Source organism: Eulemur rufifrons, chromosome 16, assembly GCF_041146395.1.
Source record: "Eulemur rufifrons isolate Redbay chromosome 16, OSU_ERuf_1, whole genome shotgun sequence".
In the NCBI taxonomy this organism is placed as follows: domain Eukaryota; kingdom Metazoa; phylum Chordata; class Mammalia; order Primates; family Lemuridae; genus Eulemur; species Eulemur rufifrons.
In genome coordinates this window covers 88,686,729-88,713,513 of record NC_090998.1, presented here as the reverse complement: position 1 = coordinate 88,713,513, position 26,785 = coordinate 88,686,729, and the positions used below count along the sequence as shown (strand labels likewise).

The 26,785-nt window shown below is 37.9% G+C and overlaps 1 protein-coding gene across 1 annotated transcript in view; it reads left to right on the top strand.

Annotated features, from left to right (window-relative positions):
- ENTHD1 (ENTH domain containing 1) overlaps positions 1-26,567 on the top strand; it is a 110,112-nt gene extending 83,545 nt beyond the window's left edge. Inside the window, exons 5-6 of the mRNA XM_069491506.1 lie at positions 5,817-6,212; positions 25,966-26,567. Coding sequence (XP_069347607.1) covers positions 5,817-6,212; positions 25,966-26,567 — 998 coding nt within the window. The remainder of the gene's footprint in view (positions 1-5,816; positions 6,213-25,965) is intronic.
- The last annotated feature ends 218 nt before the right edge of the window (positions 26,568-26,785 follow it).

Below are 26,785 nucleotides of genomic sequence, written 5' to 3'. Positions count from 1 at the left end.
AGTTTTTGTTTATCTTACAGTGTTTTGATTTTGCCCTCAATTTTGAAGAATGTTGTTGCTAGATATAGAATCCTACGTTGACAATTTTCTTTTCAGCATTTAAAAAAAGATGTAATTTTGCTGTCTTCTAGCCGCCATTATTTCTGATGAGAAGTCAGCCCCCATTCATCTTACTCTTCCTTTGTCTGTAATGTGTCATCTTTCTCTGGTTACTTTCAAGGTTTTCTTCTTTATGTTTGCTTATCAGCAGTTTGACTGTGATGAGAGTAGGTGTGGTATTCTCCAGAGCTCTTTCTTTACCAGGATTCCCCGCCTTGTTTTCCAGTGGTATGGTAGCTCTAAATCCTGTCCTCTGCTTCTTCAAGCCAGTAAACTGTGGGTTTACCCAATTTTAGCTGCACAGTGTAGAGCTGTCTGTAACTCAGGTGACGAGTTGGAAAAACAGGAAACTCACCCAGCATTCTTCTGTCTTCTAAGTCTTGAGCCTCCTCCAGTTTCTACCGACTTTTGTCACTGTCCTCTGCCTCAGGTTGTGAGTTTTTGTATATTGTGTAAGTTTCTATCCATTATTCCCAGGAGAGTTTGTTCGATTAAAATTACTCTGCCATTTTCACAATATTATAATACAATAGAGAGAATTTAATATAAAGAATGTTAAGTATACTGAAAAGGCGAAAAGAGAATGCAGGTTGAGCATCCCTAATCTGAAAATCCAAAATCCGAAATGCTCCAAAATATGAAACTTTTTGAGTGCTGACATGACACTCAAAGGTAATGCTCAAAGGAAATGCTCATTCGAGCATTTTGGATTTCAGATTTTCAGATTAGGGATGGTCTACCAGTAAGTATGATGCAGATACTCCAAAGTCTGAAAATGTCCAAAGTCCAAAAACATTTCTGATCTCAAGCATTTTGGATAAGGGATACTCAACCTATACCAAGATACGGAGGTAGCAGCTACAGGGATAAGCTGCCAGCCCTAAGGCTGGGGGAGTAAAGGGAAGAGGTTGGAATTATTACAATTTAGAATCTTGGAGAAGGAGCTTTGTGAGGGTAGTGACCCAGGCCTCTTAGGAAGGGGTGCCAGCTAGCTGATGCTGATGTTATTAAGAGAGTATGATAAAGCTGCTTCTACAAGTGTTGTAAAAATGCAGACTGGGAAGAATGCTGTTAATGGAGAGAAGGAGCATCGCAAGGGTGATACTCGAAGAGGCAGAAGGCAAACAGTAAGGAGCAAGTTCTTTCTTCCTACTCCAGCCTTATAGTCTCCTTCTAGCTCCTCTTATTGTCAGAACCCAACAAAAAGTAAACTGCAAAGCATACATGTGGTTTGTGGTGTCGTAGCCTAGGTATCACAAAACAGTGTAGAAGGGTGTAGGTATGAAGCTGATGGACAGTAGCTTAGTGGCTGCCACAGCCCACCTGTTGGCTATTCAGCATCATACACATTCTTCTACACATATTTGAATGTCCAAGTGACAAAAACAATCCTCTTTTTCTGCCTAACAAGATTCAACTATCTTTGAATGAAGATCCTTTCCCATAAAGTCATAAAGTCCTCAAATTTCCAAGGTACCAAGTCCTCTAATTCCTGAAACTTTCTGAAGTTCTGTGGAGAGAATTGGTTTCCTTCACATTGGCTTTCCCCCTGTAGGCATTTAGGATTTTTCTGCTTCTACTTCTCCATCATCTTTTCCTTTTCTAAAACATTTGTTGACATTTCTCATCTTTTTTTGTCCTCTCTTCTCCTCTTCTGTTTCCCCTTGTAGGTTTATACCTTTTTATTCCACTTATGTCATTTCAGTGGGTTTGGGGAGGAGAGGATAATGATGCTATCTTGCAGCTGATACTATTGCTGCCCCACCCCATATTTTCCTGGCTTACCTCTGGGTACAGCTGTAGCTTTGGTGACCAGTTCCCATATACATGGAAAGTGCCTGTGTCTCTCTGCTTCTCTACCTGAGAGCTTTCTCTGGGGCCCTTAAACTTGTTCAGCCTAAGTGCAGGGCAGCCTGGAAGTGCCATTAACTTAATGCCCAGGGCCAACATTCAGCCAGTGAGGGCAAGAGTCATTGAAAATATATTCCACTTTCCCATCCCTGGAAGGACAATTCTGAGGCACCCAGCAGGATTGAGCTTCACTTGCCCATAATGGTGACCTGCTCTTCAACACACTCTTTATTGACTTTTGTCCCTTCTTGGCCTGAACTTTCTCAGTCCTTCACTTGTGCTTCTTGGGCTCATTGGCCAAATTAACTACTTGCATCCAGGTCTTTTTCTCATAGTCTGCTTTTTGGGGAACTCAAACTAAAACGTGTTCAAATTGCTGTGTTACACAACTATATTCTTTACATTTACTCATTTTTTGAAAAACTAAAATTTTCTAGATACTCTGAAATTGAACTGGTAACTTGTATTATTAGTTATTTTTATGTGTTTATCATACATATACACAGGTATGCATGCATATATGTATCTACATATATTATACATCATCCACACTTGATCTTAAGTTCACTAACAGGAGGAACTATGACTTCCACTTACATGTATCTCCAGGGTCTGATACAGTCCAGTCCAGTGTGAACAGGAGGTACTAGCAAGTGTTTCTTGATTGATCTTTCTTATTTTTAGGCTTCACATACAGTATACATTGTTATACACAAAACCAACATAAAAAGTTGATATTAGATCATTTATAAATTAAGAAATGGTTAAATTTAACAAACATTTGCATACCTCTTATATGCAAAAGCATGATGCAGGCTATAAAGTCTGAATGCAGGATCTTAATATGATGCATGTTTGGCACTAAATGGTATATAATTAAGTGAAAAAGATGAGTTTACAGAAATAAATACTTCATTATGTCAGAGAAGGGAAGGATTAGAATGGAGTGGTAGGCATGATTGGAAATAGCATCCACATGTAGCAATTACTTAAGATGGGCCTTGAGAATTAGTAGGATTTAAATAGCTGGGGAAGGGGAAGGTGTTCCAGTGTTGTACGGTGAGAAACCAGTGGTGATGAAGATCAGGAGACCTACATTAGCATGGAGAATGAAGCGAAAGGGACCAGAGCATACATGGGGATGTGAGTGATGAGAATGGCCTGTTTGTTTGCTGTTGAGTAGCAATAGGAAATAAGCAATGGAGGGCCTTTAAAACCCAAGGTACTTCGACTTTGTCAGTGATACAAGAGGGAATTTTTGAAGTATTTTTGAGTATAAACTATAAATAACTAAAGCCATGATTGAATTGAAGAGAATTAATGTGGCACATTGCATAGACAGCAGAGGTAGAACAAGGCTGATGGCAGAGAAATCTAGTACAACTTGCTTTCTAGAGTCTTCCAGACTCCTTAGCTCTCTATGTGCATTTTTCTATTTGAGATAATGTACTATGCATTTAAAATCATTGCTTTTGATTTGTCATCAGGCTTCTTTTAGGTCATAGCATTTGATACATTAAAAAAGCAGTTTTAACAAAAGTTCAAGCAACCGAAGATTGCAGTCTGTTCTGGGCCATTGGGAAAGGGGGTTGATGGAAATAGAACGACTTCTATTTGTTTGTTTAATTTTAAACTTTTGTACTGACCATTAAAATGACAGCTATTCAGACAACTTCATGCATCCCAATTTTGAGATTTAGATTGTTATATTTTCATCAGAAAGTCATTGTCATTTTGAATCATTGTAGTTTGCATATTGCTAAATTTTAAGATGATTTTATTACATATAGAATAAGACTTTTTTCTGAATTTTTTCTGTTTTTCTCACATGTATAATGAAAGTCAGTAGAAAAATATTTAACTGAAATTCACTTTTAAGGAATACTTTTATGTAAATATGGTGATAAATACAAGCACTTTGGAATACCATAAATCCAGTATTCTACTAGGAATATATTGGGATTTGGTTTTATTTTGTTTGAGCGAGGGGTCTCACTATGTTGCCCAGGCTGGCTTCAAACTCCTGGGCCAGCTTCCTGAGTACCTGGAACCCACAGGTATGCACCACTGCACCTGGCTTATGTCAGTATTTTTTGTTTTGTTTTGTTTTTGACGAAGCATCTTGCTCCATTTCCCAGGATAGAGTGCAGTAGCATCATCATAGTTCACTACAACCTCACACTCTTGGGCTCAAGTGATCCTCCTGCCTCAGCCTCCCGAGAAGCTGAGACTACAGGCACATGCCACCACGCCCAGCTAATTTTTCTGTTTTTCGCTAGGGTTTCGAGATAGGGTTTCGCTCTTGCTCAGCTGGTCTCAAATTCCTGACCTCAAGCAATCCTCCCACCTTGGCCTCCCAGAGTGCTAGGATTACAGGCATGAGCTACCATGCCTGTCCTTATATTAGTATTTTTAACAGAATCTTTTACCAACTAAATAGAATATGGTCATATGCAAATTAGGAATATTTTAGGAGAGGTTATTTTCCTCTACCTATTTTCTGTTTCCTTTCATCATTAAGTAAACTATATTCAATTTAGAATAAAGACGGCATTACTTTTTCTTTAATCCCTGTGCTTCAGTTTTTCCTTTCATTCAATGAGCATTGATTGAATACATCCTCTAGGAATGGAACTGCTAGGTGCTGGGATACAAATATGACTCCTAAGTAAGGTCTTCTCAAGAAGACTATTGTCAGGTAGGGGGCAAGACTTGTAGTAAATGAGATAAGAAGTTTTATAATTACCTACAGGGCTTCAAACAGGATATGGTATGATAGACAATAATAGAATAGGCGAGGAAAGAAAAGGGTCAGGGCAAGCTTTAAAGAGAAAGTGATACTTGAATTGAGTTTTAAAAGATGAGAGGATTGAAGAAAAATGGAATTTCTGAGGGAGAAATCAATATAAGTTTCTTGAATTGTCTAATACTGTATAAAATACCAGCAGCTTTTTTGTTCAGGCTAACCTCTAGCTGTGGATGAAAATGGAAAGGAACGTTTTTAGAGTCAAAGAAAATTTTCTTTTCTTTAATAACTCGGAGCCTAGAAGTGATGAGGATAGCATATAAATATGTATTATGAAGTGTTATATATATTGTGATATATAATCACTTCATAGCAAATTATACAATTTCTGCATCCTCTTCCCCTTGGGGAGCTTTAAATCTTACAATCTTCCTTTTGTCCTCTTTCACCTAGTTACCCTTCTAATTTCATGAACTCAGTCTCTTAAAAATAATTTTATTTCTTTTCATATCCAGGTTCTGATGAAAATATATGACAGCAAGCCCCAGCACTGAGAATGTTGATGGCAGTTTGCATTTAGAAATTCAGACCAGGTCCATAATTCATGGATTATTATTATTCTGCTGCCTAAAGTACTGAGTTTCTTTAATGTGCCTCATATAGACACTGAGGGGAAAAAGACATTCTTTATTTTGGGGAAAAAGACTTTTTTTGTAGCTGAGGGTTCTATAAGGATAGACCAGTATGATGTGGCATATTTCCCCTAGTTTATCGTGTAAAAGATGAAAGTTTGAAAGTACTAAAAATATGGTGGTTTCAGAGACAGATAAGTGGGTGAAGGGAGAAATATTTAAAGACAAGGTATTTGAAGCTTTCCTTGCCTTGTGTTTCAGTGAGGAGAGAGGAGAAGGCAGCTACCAAATGACTAAGGCATCAATTATAGCTTGGGTGTACTTTAAATAGGCAGAATATGGAAGCATAGTAAGAAAGCAGAAGGACTAAATAGGAAAGAATTCTGTTAAGGCATTAAAAAATCTTATTTATTAAGATTGCAACAGATTTGAAATAGAGTATTTTCAGTTTCATTATTTGATTATAGTTCTTATTTGTTGTTTTATAGATGTTGTGCCTACTCCTTCAGAAAAAAGCCCATCTCTGCAGACAAATGTGAGTTTGGACAAGAAATCAGACAGTACCCATACCATTACAAATGCTGTAACAGAAGACCCCTTGCAAATGCCTCTAGAAAAGCAATCAGCTGCAAAAAGTTTTGAAACATTGACAACTTTACCAGCACTTTGGTCATCAAGTAAAGAATTTATCAGTCACAATTTAAGGATGTCCAAGTCAGATTCCACTTTCTATAACCAGGCCTCTGTTGAGACACTTTATGTCTCTCCCTCATTCAAAATATTTGAGCCAGCAAAGGAGATTGTAATCAATAAGGACAATCAGAAACCAACACAATCCAGCATTGTTCAGACAGGTGATGAAAACCTCAAGACAACCACATGGGGTGAGTCTACAAAAAAAAAAAATCTGATTCTTTTGAAGCATTCTTTTACTTTTCTCTGTTTTCGATCTCTATTTTTATTCCCTCCTTTCACTTGTCATCAGTGATATCAGGGATATTAAAATGTACGTGTCATACAGGTACTTCTTGGGAAAGTGCCCCTTTTATTAAAGGGCTAATAGATAGTTAGTTCATCATTGTAGATTATGAGTACTTGGTTGAATAGGTTACCATAAGTTCTGAACAGTTTTAGTGCAGACCAAATTAGAAGGAACTAGCATGAAATAAGAGTTTCCTGTTAGAATTTAGGTTACTTGTTAAGAGACTATATGAAAAAGAGTTGGTTGTTATGTATATTTTTGTGTACACACACACATATATATGTTTGTGTACCCTTTTATAAAAGGGCTGTATACTGATAGCACAAATGAGGCAGAGGACATTGTACTTTTTTGTCTTTATAAAACATTAAAAGGGTTGTAATATTGTGTAGACAGGGTGATAAAGGATAAAGCCAATTGAGATTCCAGGCTGTTGGCTGTCACTAAATCCAGCATCATATAATTATGATTTCTTCTTTAAAGTTAATTAGTAAAAGAATAATTTGTTTGCTCATACATTTTTCAAAGACTAAATACTACTTTATTGGTTCTTATATATAATAATGCCTACCAACTCGTATAAATACAAAGCTTTTAATATGAATCTTTTAAACTGCCTTAAACTCAGATTGAAAGTACATATAAATACAAATAATGGAAGGCACCATGTTGAGGTTAAAGAAATTTATGTTGGTGCTAGTAAGATCAATGAATAATAAAAGATTCTCCTTACTTCTCTTTCAAGAATTTTTGGTATTGGCCGGGCGCGGTGGCTCACGCCTGTAATCCTAGCACTCTGGGAGGCCGAGGTGGGCGGATCGTTTGAGCTCAGGAGTTCGAGACCAGCCTGAGCAAGAGCGAGACCCCATCTCTACTAAAAATAGAAAGAAATTATATGGACAGCTAAAATATATATAGAAAAAATTAGCCGGGCATGGTGGTGCATGCCTGTAGTCCCAGCTACTCGGGAGGCTGAGACAGGAGGATCGCTTGAGCTCAGGAGTTTGAGGTTGCTGTGAGCTAGGCTGACGCCACGGCACTCACTCTAGCCTGGGCAACAGAGTGAGACTCTGTCTCAAAAAAAAAAAAAAAAAAAGAATTTTTGGTATTGAATAGCCTAAAGGTAATAAAACTCATTCTTAGTTTTGTCACCAAATTCACTTTTCTGCTGAGACTGCTGATGTGGAAACCAGTTATTACTGGTTATGATGGCTATGATGGCTTATGTGTGTGGCTGTCCCCTGGGAAGTTGTTACTTTTGGTTCATTTCTTTCACAAATTCCACAAAAACATAATTTAAAATAGGGGCTGGTCATAGTGGCTCATACTTGTAATCCCAGGACTTTGGGAGGCCAAAGTGGGAGGATCATTTGAGGTCAGGAGTTTGAGTCCAGCCTGGGCAATATAGCAAGACCCATCTCTGAAAAAAAGAGTTGTTTTTTTTTTTTTTTTTTTTTTAAATCAACCAGTGTGGTGGTATGTGCGGATAGTCCTAGCTACTCAGGAGGCTGAGCCTAGGTGGCAGAGTAAGGCCCTGTCTCAAAAAAAAATTTTTTTTTAATAAAATTTAGCAAGAAGTTCCTCTAAAACCAGTTAGCAATGAGGACTTTTGCTTCTGGTTATAATAGATAATATTGGTCTAATCCTGCCACCAAAAGTAATTATTAACTCTGGGAAATTATTAAAAGCTGGTTTGAAGTCATCATAAAACAACCAAGGTAGAAAACACATAATGGGTTCAGATCCCAGGGAGAAGGAAGTTGAGATGAGTCCCACATTTACCTCAGTTTCCCCCCTTGGGTCATTTGCCTATTAACCGAGCAAGACAATAGAAGCTGAGGAAAAATCTGAGGCCTGGGCTTTTCACAGTCTCACTGAGCCAGAGAGGCAGAAAGATGGGGCTTCCCAGGACTCAGGGACTTGAGGGACCCATATTCCAGAGGGGAAGGAGGCAAAGAGAAGAAATTCTGAAAGTCTTTGTGTAATTTCTTACTGAAACATTTGCCTGCTGCTAAGCTACATATGTTCTGGATGAAATGCCAAGAAACTAAATGGGAAGCAGCTTCTAAGAGGTCAGCAAGCTAAGCAGAGATTCTGATAATCTTGTATTAGAAGAAGACAAAGATTGGAGTTCAGGATATACCAAATTGTAGGGGCCCTGGTTAATGTTCCAGGCTTTCAGTTGGGACCTCTAGCAGGCTACACCCTGAGCTCAAAATTAAACTCCAGGAGTAAGGACAAACCAGAAATAGAACAGCCCTTACAGATGCTAAAACCTAGCTTCACCTACAGCAAAGTGATTGATTTGTATTCCATCTGCCTTCAGGAAAACACTTAAATTCTTTCTTGGGGGCATTTATGATTTTTCATGAAAAATTTTTGGCATTCAACAGAAAATTACCAGACATACCAATAAATGAACAAATGACCATAAATATAGAAGAAAAAATAGACAATAAAAATAAATCCACAAATAATCTAGATTCTGAAGGTGTAAGATATTAATAAGTATTTTAAAGCAATTATGATTAATATGATCAAGAAAACAGATTAAAAAATGGAGAACTTCATCAGAATATTGGTATCTATTAAAAAAGATCAAATGGAAATTTTAGAGCTAAAAATTACAGTGGCTGAAGTTAAAACTGTGAAGGTATTCTTCATACCATATGGCCTGGGTGTTGAAAGAGAAAGTTCAGTCTGGCAGAGAAGCTGGGAAGTTATGAAGGAAATTCTAAAAGGCAGGAAGCTTCAGAAGAGGTGAACCCCATAGTTTTTGTGTAAACCCCTCCCAGATCCTTGACTGACCTCTAAGCTATACACGTAGGGGGACCCCAGTGAGTCTGACCAAAAAAAAAAAAAAAAAAATCCTGCTAGAAACCAAAAGAACTGAGAAGACACTTCCACTTCTGCTCACTGGAGGGGTGACAGTTTGAAGAGGCCTGGTAAGTTATCTTCCTACTAGGACAAAAGTCAACACTCCTTAGAGGAATATCGCAGAATCCAGAGACTTTACAATCATCCAAATGTCCAGTATAAAATTTTTAAAATCACTAGATATGTGAAGAAATAGGAAAATATGAGTCATAATGAAGATATTAGAAGTCAATAGAAACTGACCATTAAATGACCTAGATGTTGCACTTAGCCAACAAGTTCTACAAGCAGCTACTATAAATTTATTAAAGAACTTAAAGTACTTAATGAGCAGAGACGAGAATCTCAGCAGACAAAATAAAAACTGTAAAGAAAAGAAAAACTAAGTGGGAGTTTTAGAGCTGAAAAATAAATAATTAAAATGAAAAATTTACTTGATGGGCATAACAGCAGATTAAAAATGAAAGAAAGAGCAAATGAATTTGAAGGTAGATAAATAGAAATGATCTAATCTAAAAAATGAAAAGAAAAAGATTAAAGAAAAATAAACAGAGACTCAGTCTTGGAGGACAATATCAAGCAGTCTGACATTGGTGTCATTGGAGTTCCAGAAGGTGAGGAAAAGAGGGGCAGAAAAATTATCTGAAGAGATAATGCCAAAAACTCCCCAAATTTATGAAAGAAATAAACTTTCAGATCCAAAATGCTAAATGAATTCCAAGCAGAATAAATACAAAGAAAACTATATCTAGGCACATTATAGTTGAATGGCTAAATTCCAGAGGTAAAATCTTGAAATCAGCAAGAAAAATTGTCATAATACATACAGAGGAACAATAATATAAATGACATCTGAATTTTCATCATAAACAGTATATACAAGGAGACAATGAAAAGTCATCTTGCAAGTGTTAAGATCAACCCAGAATTCTATATCTGACAAAACCAAAAATGAAGGTGAAAACAAGACATATTCAAATGAATAAAAACTAATCATCAGGAAATCTATACTACAAGAAACAGTGAAGGAATATTTTCAGACTAATGGGAAAATGCACCAGATAGTAACTTGAATCTACAGAAAAGAATGATGAGTACTGGAAATGATAAATATGTGGGTAAATATAAAATACTGTATTTTTTTCTTCTGAATAAAAAAGTACAAATAACTATTTAAAGCAAAAATTATAATACTATATTTTGGGGTTTAAAATATATGTAGATCTATATTACAACATAACACAAATAATAGAGAGTTCATGGAATTATACCACTGAAAAATTTTTAACTCATGATAAGTTAAACATGCATATTTAGTTATACTTTTTTAAAAAGGAAAATGATATAGCTAAAATCCTATTGAGGAATTAATATGGAATTCTGAAAATATATCTAGTTAACCCAAAAAAAGGAAGGAAAGGAGGAACAAAAATCAGACAAAAATAGAAAACAAATAGCAAAACAGAAGACCTAAATCCAACCATTTCAATAATTACATTAAATGTAATAAGCTTTCCAGTTAAGAGGAAAAGACTTTCAGATTGGATAGAAAATCAGGACCCAACTATATGCTATATATGAGGGAAGCACTTTAAATACAAAGACATAAATTGATTGAAAGTAAAAGGATTTAAAAACATAAGAAAGTGGGAGTGGCTATAATAATATCAGATAAAATAGATGTCAAGAAAAGGATAATTATTAAAGATAAAGAGAGACATTTCATATTGATAAACAGGTCACCACAGCAGGAATATATAGCAACTGTACGTATGTATGCACCTAATAACAGAACTTCAAAAATGCATGAAGCAAAAACTGACAGAATTATTGGGGAAAATAGACAATTCCACAATCATAATTTGAGATTTTAACATTCTCAGTAATTGATAGAACAACTCAATAAAAAAAATCCTTTGGTATATAGATGTGAACAACACTAACAAAAATGTTAACTTAATTGACTTCTGTAAAATAATACCACATCCATACATGCAGATGCCAAGATAGGGGGGAAAGAAGAAAAAATACCACATCCAACCACTGCATAATACATTCTTTTTCCTTTTTTTTAAACATTCATTTTCAAGTACAAAATGAACATTGACCAAGAAAGAACATATTTTAACTGTATTAAAATATACCCCCAGCTGACAGATGAAATGGACTCCCTGTGGCTAAAACAAGGCACCAGAAACAGAATCAAGAAGCCATAGCAGGGAGAGGGATTAGTCACATACCTCTATGTTACTAACTGCCATAAAGTTTCTTTTCTGAAACTGAGAAGAAACTAGCCCTTAAGAAAATATTGCTAAAAAGATATACATCTATTGTGTACCCATAATAATTAAAAAATTAAAAAAGGAAAAAAAAATATTGCTAAAACAGTTGCAACCAGGGGTTTCCCAGCTGACCCTGGTGGACCACACGCCACTGACTGGACTCCCCCCAGCAGCCTTGCGAGCCCACCAGCAACTCTAGCTGGACAAGAGACCCACCTTGCAGACATTCTTTCCTGATAAACAGCTACAGAGCTAGTTTCAGCCAATTTACAGAGATTATGCATAAAATGCCTTTGTGCCCTATAGTTCATCTTTTGACATAAAGAGCCAAATTCCACCTACGTTCCCCCAATCTGCAGGTTGTCTCTCTGAAAATAAAGTTTTCTCCTTTTCCTTCTTCCATAGATCTCATGGTCATGTGTTAACAACTGCATCATTAAAAACAAAAAGTATTAACAACAATGCATTTCAAAAGATTGAAATCTTAAAGTGTATGTTTTCTGACCACAATGGAATTAAATTAGAAATTGATTAACAATAAAATACTTAGAAGAACCACAAGTATTTGGAGATTTGGCAATATACTTCTAAATCCATGAGACAATAAATCAAAAGAGAAATGAGAAAATACTTCAGACAATGATAATGAAAATAAAAAATTGTGAGATTCAGTGAAACTAGTGGCAAATTGCTAGAGGGAAAATTATAGCTTTAAATGCGTATATGAGAAAGGAAGAACACCTTAAAAATCAATGATATAAGGTTCTAACCAGATACTTGAAACAAAGGAACAAATTAAACCCAAAGTAAAAGGAAGTAAATAACAAAGAATAGGAATAAATTAAATAAAAGAAATAAAAAATTTTTTAAAGATGGATCTTTAAAAAGGTTTAAATTTATAAACCCCCATCAGAACTGATCAAAAAATGGAGAAAAATTACAAATTGCCAATTGTATGAATGAAAAATAGGATATAACTAAAAATGCTATAAATATTAGAGGATTATGGGAGAGTATTGTGAACAATGTTATGGCAATAGACTTGATACCTTAGTTGAAATGGATAAGACAACTGGCTAAAACTGCCCTGAGAAGACCTTTGTGTTTGTCAAATAAGCTGCGGAAAAATACACACACACACACACACACACACACACACATATTATAAAAACATCTCACAAAGAAAACTTCAGTCCCATATATTAAATAGGTTTACTAGTGAATTCTAAGGAAGAAGTAACATCAATCTTATACCAATTGTTTTAGAATATAGAAGAAGAAGGAACAGTACCCAGCTCATTTTATGAAGCCAGCATAATCTAGTACCAAAACCTGACAAACACATTACAAGGAAAGTAAATTATAGACCAATATCCCTCATTAACATAGATGTAAAAATTCTTAATAAAACATTAGCAAATCAAATCCAGCAATTTATAAAAAGAATAATACATCATGACCAAGTGGTTTTTTCCCAGAGTTGTAAGGTTGGTTTGACATTTGAAAATAAACCCTGCAATCTACCGTATTAGCAGAATAAGATGAAAAATGATATAATTACCTTGATTCATGCAGAAAAAGCATTTGATAAATTTTTTTTTTTTTTTTTTGAGACAGAGTCTCACTCTGTTGCCCAGGCTAGAGTGAGTGCCGTGGCGTCAGCCTAGCTCACAGCAACCTCAAACTCCTGAGCTCAAGCGATCCTCCTGTCTCAGCCTCCCGAGTAGCTGGGACTACAGGCATGCACCACCATGCCCGGCTAATTTTTTCTATATATATTTTTTAGCTGTCCATATAATTTCTTTCTATTTTTAGTAGAGATGGGGTCTCGCTCTTGCTCAGGCTGGTCTCGAACTCCTGAGCTCAAACGATCCGCCCACCTCGGCCTCCCAGAGTGCTAGGATTACAGGCGTGAGCCACCGCACCCGGCCTATTTGACAAAATTTTATACTCATTTACAATTTTTTCAAAATCTAAGCAGACTGAATAAAAGGGAACGTCCCTCAAGCTGATAAAGGGCATATAAAAAAAAACTTGTTAGGTACTATTGACATAATCGATAAAAGACGGAATGCTTTGCCACTCAGATCAGCAACAGGGAAAGAATGTCTGCTTGTATTCAGCATTGTATTAGAGATCCTGGCCAGTGAAGTTAGGCCAGAAAAAAGAAATAAAGACATATATTGGAAAGGAAGAAATAAAACTGTTTTTTTTCCAAAGGTGACATGATTATCTATGTGGGAAATCCCAAAGAATCTACCAAAAAAGCTGCTGGACCTAATAAGTGAGTTTAGCAAGATTTCAGGATACAAGGTGAACATAAAAAATGAATTGCATTGGTATCCACCAATAATGAACAATCAGAAATTGAAATTAAAACAGCAGTACCACTTATAGTAGCATAAAAATACCAAAATACTTAACAGAAAACATGCAAGACCTCTGCACTGAAAACTAGGAAACATTTCTGAGAGCAATTAAAGACCTAAATAAATTGAGACAACATACTATGTTCATGGATTGGAAGACTCAGTATTGTTAAGATGTCATTTCTGTCCAAGTTGCTCTGTAGGATCAATGCAATCCCCAGAAGGCTTTTTTTTTTTTTTTTTTTTTTTTTTTGGTGGAAATCGACAAGTTGAACATTGATTTTTTTAAATACTCATTTGACCCTTAATTTCTCATACCAATGTAGTTAATAAGGAAATAAGGAAGAAGGGGGAGAGAGAGAGAGGCATAATATATGTGTGTGACATTGATCAATGTAACATTTCTTGCAAATTCTTAATAGAGAGGGTAGAATACAGTATTTCTCTATTGATAAATTAGGGCCAAATTATTTCTGTATTGGTTATTTAGAACATGGCTTGGTTCCCTGATTGAGGGCTTCATGATTGAAAATTGGTTAGCTCCCTGGAAGAGGCAGCATGAGCCTGTTGGGAGATGATGGCAGAGCTCCCAGTTCTAGAGGGAGATTGGAGAATAAAGCAAATGTCCCTGAACCTCACCAAGAAGTCAAACTAGGGCTCATACTTGGCTGAATAACATAATTGCTGACAGCACAGGCTCGGGAGTCAGACTGCCTAGAGTCATAATCCCAGCTCAGCCACGAATTGTGTGACCTTAGGGAAGGCACCTGACCTCTCTGCATGTCACCATCTTCATCTATAGAATAGAGACAATGATGGCACTACCACATTGAGCTGTTGTGGGGATTTAATGGATTAGCAAATGTAAAGTGCTCAGAGTGACCCTAGTACTCTGTATGTGCAATATAAAAATTGGCTGTTATTACTCAAATGTACATATTTTTAGTTCCACCTTTAGAACTGCAGAACCTCAGCCCCCTCCTAACCCTCAAAATCCACTCTGGTTGTTTCCAAAAGTACCCAGGAATTTCTCATTTGTTGTCAGGAACAAGTAAGCTCCTGTCCTTCCAGAAAGGGCATTTCAGGCAGAGGAATAATACAGAGCTGTGACTCAGCAAAGAGATTCTGGGGAGCTCCAGTTTGTTCTGCGTTGAGCAGCCAGAGTGTTCTGAGCACTAGTACTGCCCAACTTAAGCCAAGGACATCTCACCATGTTCTTAGAGTAAGGGTCAAATAGCTTGCCAAGCCCTGGGCAGCCTGACTTCTGCCTCTCTCTCCAGCCTCAATTTGTCAGATAAACCACGTTGCTTCACCACCTTGTACTGCTGTTCCCTCTGACCAGAGCACTCCAGACCCCTTCCCCCAGTTCACCCCACTCATGCTTCAGAGGTCAGCTCAAACATCACTTCTTCAAGATTTCCTGACCCCCTAGGGTATTTGAAATCCCCCTAACTGAATGCTGTCTTAGTACCCTATAATTATCCTTCATAGCACTTCCTGTCATTCTAATTAAATAATAATTACATATGTTCTGAGTTGTTTAATGTCTTTCTCCCCAACTGGAATGTCAGCTTCATGAGGACAGGGACCCTGTCTGCGCCATTTATTATTGTATCCCCAGCACCAAGCACAGTTTCTTGCACATAGTGGGTATTAGTATCTAATAAGTAAACTAAAAGCAGCTTATTAAAGCAGAAATGGAAAGTGCGCATGAAGAAGTGATTGAAGAAAACACTGGAAAATTAAGTCAGATGAGGAGGAGCTATGTGTGCTGGGTTAAAAAGTTTGGACTTTAATTTGAAGATAGCTCAAGTCACTAAAGGTCCTTAGCCAGAGTGACCTTGCAGATGTGTTTTAGGAATGTGAAAGTTTGAATTGGGGAGTGAAACTGGAGGAGGGGAGCATTTCAAAGGCTGTTGCAGGAATCCAGGTGAGAGATGGGAGACAGCAGAGGGTGACGGGGAGGAGTAGCCGGGAGTCCAAGGGGAAGAGTGACCTGGGGGAGGTGGAATTGAGAATCCCAGAAAGAGACTCACCCATCCTGAGAGCCTGTAAGAAAAGAGGAGAAAGAATGTATCAGATGTGAAGGCACCTTGTGGCTGTTTGTTGTTTTTAGTAACAAAGATGTATTGAGCCTTCATGTGCCACACAACGTAAGTAACGGCCTCAATTTCTTATCATCAGAAGTCACCTGCCAGGGCTGAGGGCTTTGGCGTGGTATGGGGGCCGTAAAAGGAATGGTGAAGATTTAGAATAGCCACTGTAGAAAATGGAAGGAGTGGGTAAGACGCTGAGAGAGGAGTAATTTGTGCCATCCTAGTTGCAGAGTTCTGTGCTTTTCTTCAGTAGTGCTGAGGAGCCTGGGCATGGGAATGAAAAAGATGGATATTTAAACCGAAATAGGATTAGGTCAAGGGGTGGCAAACTACAGCCTGTGGGTCAAATCTGGCTAAGGCCTGTTTTGGTAAATAAAGTTTTATTAAAATACAACCATGCTAATTTGTTTGGCTGCTTTTGTGCTACAACAGCAGAGCTGAGTGGTTGCAACAGAAACTGTATGTTCCACAAAGCCTAAAATATGTACAATCTGGTCCTTCCCCAGAAAGCTTTGCTGATCCCTGCATTACAAGTTAGCAGGAAGGCAGGATCCACAGCAGCAAGGGAGCAGCGAGAAAGCAGTTGAAGAGGTGGATGGTGGGGATCTAGACTGGACACAAAAGGAGGTAAAGCCAGGCGGGCATTGAGGGAGTGAGAGGAAACGAGAGGACCATTGGCTCTGGTGTCTCAGTGAGGCCGAAGTGTAGGTGTATTGAAAGGAACAGGAAGGCTGGAAGTAAGTGAGAAGGAAAGTAATCTTGGAAAACAGGATTTCAGAGTAGGGCAGTCCTGAGTGATGACACGTTCTAGGAGGTACTCAGAGAAGGGACTGAAGGTCATTGTGGTTGAGGATTTCAAGAAACAATGAGGCTAGGATGGATGGCTGGTCTCTACAGACACTGAGATCACTCAGCACACTGGAGAATAAAGATGGTGTCTCTTCTGGTTTTGTTTTAAGAAGTATTTGTTTATATGAAGGGTCCAGGTCTGACGTTATAAACTCTTTGGAGAGCATGAGGTAGGCAAATTTTAAAATATTTGCACACTCATATTTTAGTGGATCTCAAATGTCAGGGGAGTGAAGGCAGCCACCTAACACACCTGAATATTTTTACTGAATGAGAAGGACAGATTAGCTATAGCAACCTCATTTGACCTTTTGATACTAAATAACTCTGTTCCTGGAACAGTTCATTTGTCCTCCTCAATTTAAATTTTAAGTTATTTGTAGCTCAAGCTATTCTTTTAATGTGTTACAAAATTAAATTGATAATGTGCACTAAAAAGAGAAGAAGGAGTTAGTAGATGCTTACAAGCCAGATATTGTGTCAAGCAGCTTTCATTCTTATAAGCCATGTTATGGCAAGTGTGTTCAACTACACCAGACTTTTCTAATTTTTTTGAAGGGAAAAAAACTATACTTTCTCATGTTGGATAGCAGTGGGCATTCTCACTGGCTTCGACGTTTTTTCCTATCTCATTGGTTCTGTGTTTTACCATGGACTTCAGTAGTAGTTGTTCTGTATACCTATTTTTCAGGTCACCTTTGCTAGTGAAAACAAAGAAACATAACACACAGACACACACACACAAAGACCTATTAACCATGCCCTTTTCTTTTTGTCTATAAATGTCTTCAGAGCCAGAACAATTAATAGTTTCCCTAAAAGAAATGAGGAAAATGGTAGAAAACAGTTCTGCAAACTGTCCCAGTTATCTCTGAGCTACTGGTCAGACTGATTCAAAAGCACCATATAGAGCAGAGAGTTGAAGGGAGCCCTCCTCACTCTCCCCAGGGAGGCCAGGGAAGCACCCCCAGCAACTCTTCCAGCTGGACAAAGTCCTGGACTCATTAGCAATCACTCCCCATTCCTCCCTCTCCATAATTCCTGGTGACCACTAATCTACTGTCTGTCTCTATGTATTTGCCTATGTGGACATTTCGTATAAATGGAATCATGCAACACATGGCCTTTTGTGTCTGGCTTCTTTTACTTAGCATAATATTTTCAAGGTTCATCCGTGTTGTAGCATGTATCAGTATGACATTCCTTTTTATGGCTGAATGATATTCCATTGTGAAGATGTATAGTCATCCCTTGGTATATGCCAAAGATTGATTCCAAAACCACCCACATATACCAAACTCTGTGCATACTCAAGTCAGCCCTGGGGAAACCAATTACAGGAAAAGTCAGCCCTCTGTATTACACGGGTTTTGCATCCCACAAATAATACTGTATTTTCAACCTGAGTTTGGTTGAAAAAAAATCTGTGTGTAAGTGGACCCTTGTGGTTCAAACCTGTGTTGTTCAGGGTCAGCTGTACACATTTTGTTCATTCATCAGTTGATGGACATTGGGGTTGTTTCCATTTTTTGGCTATTACAAATAATTCTGCTGTGAACATTTGTGTGCAATGTTATATTTTAAACCACACAACAAAATCAGAATATTTTAATTCGTCTAGTTAACTTGACAGCCATTATATATCAGCAAGGAGGACAGAAAGAGATGCATTAGAGCAGTGGTCCCCAACCTTTTTGGCACCAGGGACCAGTTTCATGGAAGACAGTTTTTCCACAGGATGGGGTAGGAGGCAGAGCTCAGGCCGTGATTCGAGCGATGGGGAGCAGCTATAAATGCAGAGGAAGTTTTGCTTGCTCGCCTGCCGCTCAGCAGCCCACTTCCTAAGTTTCATGGAAGACAGTTTTTCCATGGACAGGACTTGGGGGGTAGGGAGAGGAAGGGGACAGGCAGAGCTCAGGCGGTGATACACGTGCCGGTCCCTAACAGGCCACAGACCGGTACCGGGCCAGGGCCTGGGGTTTAGGGACTACAGCAGCAGCATTAGAGAATGAAAAAGAAAACCCTCTGTTGTACAGTGAACTGTTCAAAGTGTTTAGTTGACTAAAGACCTTCTGCTTACAGAAAAATTTACATTTGTAACTTAGAAGGGTTTTTAAATAGTTCTAGAAATTTATTAAGTACTTATTTTATTTTTGCAGCACAGTTCTTCTAAATGCTTTAAAAGGGAAAGTTTTAATATCACAATTAACTGGCCCAGCATTGTTTATGAGTATAAAAAGTTAAAGATAACACATCAGCATTTAGGATAATTTTATAAGTGCTATCTTTAAGCAAGCCCAGCATTAATTGGTATGCGTATATCACACAAGGAGATTTTAAAATACAGCCATTATTGCAGCTTATTTGCAGTATTTGTTGCATCTCAGCTCTGTTGTCGAGTATGAATGTTAACAAGATACCCAAATAACTTCTGGAAGGGGAACTAAATGGGCAGTGGAGATGCGCCCTGAAGAGCTGCTTGAAGTGTGTGTACAGCTGTGGAGTGTTTGGAAACAAAAGTAAATTGGTGTGCGGCAATTAGAGATGAAGTGGCTCTTTATAAGCAAAAGCATCTTGTAGCCTGTGAATCAAAGCTGCATAACTGTAAACACTGATAAGCTATTTAGTCAGCAGTTGTGGCCACAAAGCAAAAGCAAGGTGGATAGATAGTAGAAAGCAGTGGTTCTCAAACTGTAGCATGCCTCAGAAACACCTGGAGGCTTGTTAAAAATGAGTTTTCTGGCAGTTCACTTCTCCATCAGCCAGGCAGGACGTGTCGAGGTTGACATTCCTATCAAGGACAATAACTACCATGGCCTCCAGTACTTTGGTGAAACCTCTGATATGTGGCCTTCCGGCCAGGGGTCTGCAATTTCCTATTGTTGGAGCTTTCGTTGTATTCCCGGGGGGTTGCTGTGGGTGAACCAAGAAAGAAGGTATGCACAGATTTTTACAGCAATTATGATTCCCTGAAGGATTTTGGAGAGATGAGAAAGGCTGGAATCTTTCAGAGTGCAAAGTAATTCTAGAATATAAAGAACTTCTCTGGGTTCAATTACATAGAAGTTTGTCACTGACCTGTGTTCCTGAACTATGAAACATGAATGTGTGGGCTAAGGAATAGTTTCTCTTGATAAATAAACAATTAACAAATACAAAACACACACAAACACGCGCACGCACACGCACACACACACAGCACTTAGTTTTCTGGGCCCAACCCCCAGTTTCCAATTCAGTAGGTCTGGGGTGGGGCCCGAGAACTTCGAACACATTCCCTGGTGATGCTGCCGCCATCACTCTGAGAATCACCGGCATAAAGTTAAATACCAGGATTTTTAGTCATATTGTATTATAGGTGACTAACATAACTGCGTGTCTAAATATATAAGATAACATGACATTAACATTTGACTCAAATATCATTTTCCTCTTGGTCTACTTAAATGTTTCTTATTAAATCATTCTTTTTGACCAGAGTGAATTCAATTCTTCTATTTCTAGAATAGTTTCTTGGTCCTTTAACCGGAATGTTTTGGCTCCTAGAACCTCAGAATCTCATCAACAACATACAGTTCTATCACCTGATGCACTGATCTTGCCTCAAACATCCCTGCCAAATGGCCATTCGGGCTGTGCATGAGCTCTGTGCGTATCAAGAAACTCACCGTCTCCCAAAGCAGCTCGTTTCACACATGGAGAACTGTGACTAATAGAAAATTCTCTTTATTAATTGGGCTAAAATATGTTTTCTATAACTTTCACCTATTGTTCCCAGTCCTAGCTCATGCACAATATGAGAAATAGAAGATATTACTTAGGTTTCGCAACTGTCTTCAAATAATTAAATATAGCCTCTTCTCCTTTCTCCTACTATCTGTTTGGATAAGATTAGCATATCCATCAACCATTCCTTATAGATAAGATGTCAAGTCCCCTTACCATTCTGGTTGCCTGCCTTCTAAATTTTTTTTTTTTTTTTTTTTTTGAGACAGAGTCTCACTCTGTCACCTGGGCTAGAGTACCGTGGTGTCAGCCCAGCTCACAGCAACCTCAAATTCCTGGGCTCAAGCGATTCTCCTGCCTCAGCCTCCCAAGTAGCTGGGATTATAGGCATGCACCACCACCCAGCTAATTTTTCAGTTTTTTTTTTTGGTAGAGACGAGGTCTTGCTCTTGCTTAGGCTGGTCTTGAACTCCTGACCTCAAGTGATCCTCCTGCCTCGGCCTCCCAGAGTGCTAGGATTATAGGCGTGAGCCACTGCACCCGGTCCTTGCCTTCTAAATTTTATACCCAGAATTTAACATAATTCTGTAATAGAGTAAAAGTAATTATAATACAGTAGCATGGTATGGAAGTATAGCACATGGTGATTAAGACCATATACTTTGACATCACAGAGACTTGAATTGGAATCACATCTCTGCCCTTTTTTAACCTTGCGATCTTGGGAAAGTCTTTTAGCCTCTTTGAGATTGCTTTGCCTCATATTTAAAATGAGATTATAAAACCTACTCCACATCTGGTGCTAAATAAAGAGAATTAGAAAACGACTATTTGAAAAGTAGTTAAGTTCTTAGACTTCTCTACTTTGTCAAGCAGGTGAACAATTACCCTGAACCCGCCCACCTCCACAACTCTTGGAAGAATCTGGAGATTTATTTTCTGGAGAGGGTAGATGGAAGGTCTCTGAAATGAGAGTGCTAGGTAGTGCTGAGGGTGTGGGTATTGTAATCAAAACCACAGAATTAAGTGACTGTGCACACCCAATGCTGATGCTGCAGCCCCCTTTCCCTACTGGCCTGCCAGCACACTGGTAGCTAGACCTTCACCCTCTAGGGAGGAGACAGGAAAACTAGTCTCATAAGAACCTAACCCACCTCAGAGAAAAGAACATTTGTTGTTTCCCAACAAATGACTATACACTGCAGCTGAAAGTTGACAAGTCCCATACTCACAATCAAGGCTATATTCTTAATCATAAGCAGTTAGCAAGGAGTATCAGATGTCTGAAAAAAACTTCTAACATGGAACACTAAGACAAAAACAAAAAGAAATAACTTTGAGGAAACATGTACTATGAAGAGAAAGGAAAACTTAAAAATTTTTTTTAATTGACACATAATGGACATATTTATGGAATACATAGTGATGTTGTAATGCATATAGTGTATAGTGATCAGATCATGGTAATTAGTATATCCATCATCTCAAATATTTATCATTTCTTTGTGCTGGGAACATTCGATATCCTCCTCCTAGCTATTTGAAACTATGTATTAGTATTAACTGTATTCACACTACAGTGCTATAGAACACCTAGAACATATTCCTCCTATCTAGCTGTAACTTTGTATCCTTTAACAAATCTCTCCCTATCTCCCACCAACTGTTCTCCCTACCCTTCTTAGCCTCTAGTATCCTTTGTTCTATTTTTTACTTCTATGAGATCAACTTTTTTGTAGCTTCCACATATGAGTGAGTACATGCAGTGTTTAACTTTCTGTTCCTGGCTTATTTCACTTGACAGAGATGTCCTGCAGTTCCATCCATGTTGCCTCAAATGACAGGCTTTCATTCTTTTTTTTGGCTGAATAATATTTCATTGTGTATACATACCACATTTTCTTTATCCACTCCTCTGTTGTTGGTGAAGGAGCTCAGGAAATTTCACCCTAGAATATGACTCCTTGGTATAAAGAATATTTTAAATTAAAGGCTCTGAGAGATTAACAGATCCTTGGAAGAAGCTTGCCCTCTATCTGCATAAACCAACTGACACATCAAAAAGAACAACGAATTTTCCTTCCTCTTCCTGTTATCTCACTATATTCCAGGAAAGAAGATCAAGAATGTAACCAGACCTGGCCTAGATCATTTAAAACATAATACCTGTCTCTCAGGTTAATTTACAAGTCAATTTGTTTCCCCCATCCATTCACCCTCCCTAGCAACCATTTATTGCCCCTAAAAAGAATTACCTATACTGCTCATCTCCTCTCCTCTGAAAATCAGTACAAAAATATCTGGATCCCATTGAGACACTGAGTAATCACTCTGTGATTCTCCCCATGTACACGGTGAATAAACCTTTCTCTTATTAATCTGCTTTAATTGTGAGTTGATCTTTCAGCGAACTTTTGGGGGAAAGGGGAAGTTTCCCCTCACCCCTACATTGGAACCTAGGTTGATTCCATATCTTGGCTATTGTGAATAGTGCTGCCATAAACATGATGGTCTCTTTGATATGCTGATTTCTGACAACTGTTTTTAAAAGCTTATCATTAGTACCCTCAAAGAAATAAGAGAATATCTTATATCCATGAAACAAGAACAGGGTGTTACAAAAAGAATTTATTAAGGTAAAAAATAGCTCTTGGAAATTATAATAGCAGAAATGAAAAAACTCAATGGTAGGAGTGTAAGCTAAAGTTGACAAAATCTCCAAGGAAGTAGAGCAAAAGACAAAAGTAGGGAAAATGGGAAAGAAAAATAGGAAAATTAGAGGACTAGTCGAGGAGCTCTAACGTCTGAACAAGAGGACATTCAGAAAGAGACAATAGAGAAAACACAGAGGGGAAAATAATTGATTGAATTGTTTAAGAAGATTTTCTGAAGTTGAAGGAAATAAGTTCCCTAATTGAAACTAGCACTTTCAGTTTACTTCAATGAATGAAAATAGTCTCCCTTCAGGGCACATCTTTGAGAAGCTTCAGGACACCAGGGATAAAGAGGAAATTCTATAATACTTCAGAGATAAAATAGGTTATATGCAATGAATAAGAATTAGAATGGCTCCAACTTCTGAGCAGCAATACTGGAAACAAGAAGACAAGAAGAAGTGAGATGCGGGCTTCAAAATTCTGAGAGAAAAGAATCTCGAACCTAGAATTCTTTAACCAAACTATCACTAAGTACAGACATTTTCAGACACACAGGTTCTAAAAGGTTTAATTCTCATCCATCCTTTTTCATTAACTTACTGGAGAATATGTATACCAAAATGAGAGTACACCGAGGAAGAGAAAGACATGGGATACAGAAAATGAGAGAGCCAACACAGGAGAATGGTGGAGGGACATGTCATGTGACAAGTGCTATCCAGACACACAGCATACATACCCAGTTCAGAGTATAGCGGTGTGATTTGGGACACTAATACATGAGGCTGTCATCACTGACATACCGACTACCATCGTACCATCTTTTAACCCAAGGATAGAATGTCTGGATTAGCCTGACCTAGATTCTTAAGTGTTCTTGGCTTGCATTGACCGTGTGCTGAGGAAGTTCCTGCTTTCCTTTTCATGTCCTGCTGCCTCATCAGCTGACAATTCTCATTTCATTCCCCAAAAGTTTTGTGATTGGAATTTTTCCTGAGAACAGGAGACAGACCAGGGAGAGCTTTGAAGCAGAAAATAGAAACTGCCTGCCCCAGCCATAATTTTTATAGGAGGCCTAATTTACTTTAGAAGGTACATGAATATGTAAAGCAAAATAAAATAATATAGAAATATAAGTCATGTGTGCTAAGTGGTAAGCATCAATTTCCCTGTTCTATGATTTACAATCAATAAGCCTTTTTAAGTAGCAAGTTGAGAGTTAGTTGCAAAGACTTTAGAACTGGATTTCACTGATTTGTATGTACCACATATCACAAGTGAATGTAAATAGATATTCTAAGGAAAAAAAGTTCTGTGTTTAAGAAACTTGGGAGACCAAGCAAAGAGGCTCATACATAATCCCAACACTTTGGGAGGCTGAGGCAGGATGATGGCTCGAGCCCAGAAGTTTGAGACCAGCCTGGGCAACATAGCAAGACCCCATCTTTACAAAAATTTTTAAAAATTAGCTTGGTGTGGTGGCATGCAACCTACTCCACAGGCTGAGTCAGGAGGATCACATGAGCCTAGGAACTGGAGGCTGCAGTGAGTTATGATCATGCCACTGCACTCCAGCCTGCCTGGTGTGGGCAACAGAGTGAGACCCTGTCTCTTTTGTTTTGTTTTGTTTTGTTTTGAGACAAGGTCTCTGTTGCCCAGGCTAGAGTGCCATGGCGTCAGCCTAGCTCACAGCAACCTCAAACTCCTGGGCTCAAGCAATCCTCCTGCCTCAGCCTCCCAAGTGGCTGGGACTACAGGCATGTGCCACCATGCCCGGCTAATTTTTGTATATATTTTTTTAGCTGTCTATATAATTTCTTTCTATTTTTAGTAGAGACAGGGTCTCGCTCTTGCTCAGGCTAGAGACCCTGACTGTTAAAAAAAGAAAAAAGAAAGAAAGTTTGGAAAACACTTGAAGAAATTAAATGACTATAGAGTTCTCAGAAATTTAAATATGCTAATGGACATTGTTAATCTCCTATTGGGAGGCACAATATGCAATTGCCTGCTCTTATTTGACTAGGAAGCCCTGTTTTTACAAAACATCTTCTAACATCTTAAGGAACACAGTGTTCCTCAGAACAGTTTGGGAAATAATGATTTAGAATGAAGTGTGAAAGAAGAGATTTAATATGATTTTGCCTAAAAGGAAGTAAAAATCTTCTCAAATCTTTAATTTTATGGAAAATAGGTTTAGAATGCTTTTTATTTTACTTACAGTTTCTTAGTGAAAAAAAATCATATACATGTGCTAAGGTGTTCTGGATGTCAGATGAATTGCACTTCAGTCTTGATTATATTTGACCATAGAGAGAAAAAGATTAATTTTACTAACTTTTGGGTATTTGTAGTCTTATGGTTGGTAGTTCATTTTGCCATAATAATCACTGCAGGGGGAAAAAAGATGAAGGAATCAAACTTAACAGGTTTCTCAGACTTTCTACTTTAAATACCAACTTAAAATGCTGGCAGTCAGTAGAATGGGGTTTAATACTTTTCTGCTCTTTCTGATTAAGTTTAGCGTAAAAATATGTTGGGCAGGTTTTGGGAATCAAGATGAATATTGATAAATCTATTTTAGTTTCATTTCCATGGTATTATTGATATATAATACATCCGTAGATTTTCTCAGTTTCCTGCTTTGGGTTTTTTTAGGCTTATTGTGAATATTTAACATTTAAAATTCTAATTAGTTTATTTATGTTGAGACCTTCCAGATAGGCTTTTACATTATAAAATTATTTTAGCTATTACTCTCATTTGTATGTTGCATAAATCTTTCTCATTTATACATTTTAGTTTCAACTACCTCTGAGGGAACATCTTCCTTTTCTACTTTATCCATGTCATCTCCTGATTCAGCCTCTCCAGAGAAGTCAGTTCATCTGTTACCCCCAATTCTGGCTGGAACTTCCTTCTGGACTTTGTCCCATCAACAGTTGTCTTCTGCCTCCTTTAAAGATGGAGATAAGACAGCCAAAGTTCATTCCCCCTTTGCTCCTAAGGGCCCAGTGTCTTATGATGAAGAGGAAGTTGACAACCTCAATCAACTGGAAATTATTCCAGATAACTCTGATTCTGCTAAAAAGAAAAGTCATATTTCTAGCAGTAATTGGGTAGAGTTTTCCACCCAAAATGTAGACCACTTTACCTCTCTGTCCTGTTCTAGTTTTCAGACAACCAAAGGCTTGCCCAGGGAACCTGAAGCAAACAATTCCATTGTAGTTCTTCTAGGGGAGGTAAAAAGTGCAATAGTTAGATTACATGAAGATCTGAGCATGGTGATACAACAGCTTCATGTCATCAATAGCCATCTGGTAAGCATGAGTGAAAGCAGTCCACAAGTAAGCCAGTCTCTGCAGGGCCCCCAGTCTTCTGAGGGGAGCTCAGATGAAGTCTAATGATCTCAATAGCCATTTTCGGTAGAACTCACTGTGGTTCCACTTCCCTAGAACTTAAGTTAACATTTTATAGATTTGCATTACTATGGCAAAAAAAAAAAAAAAGGAGGGGAGCGGTGGTTTAATTTTTCCTTGTTAGGTTATTAACAAGTATTTTTCAAACCAGTAATTTCATTTGAGTGGTTTATTTTTTAAAAAAGAAAAATGCCACCTTTGAT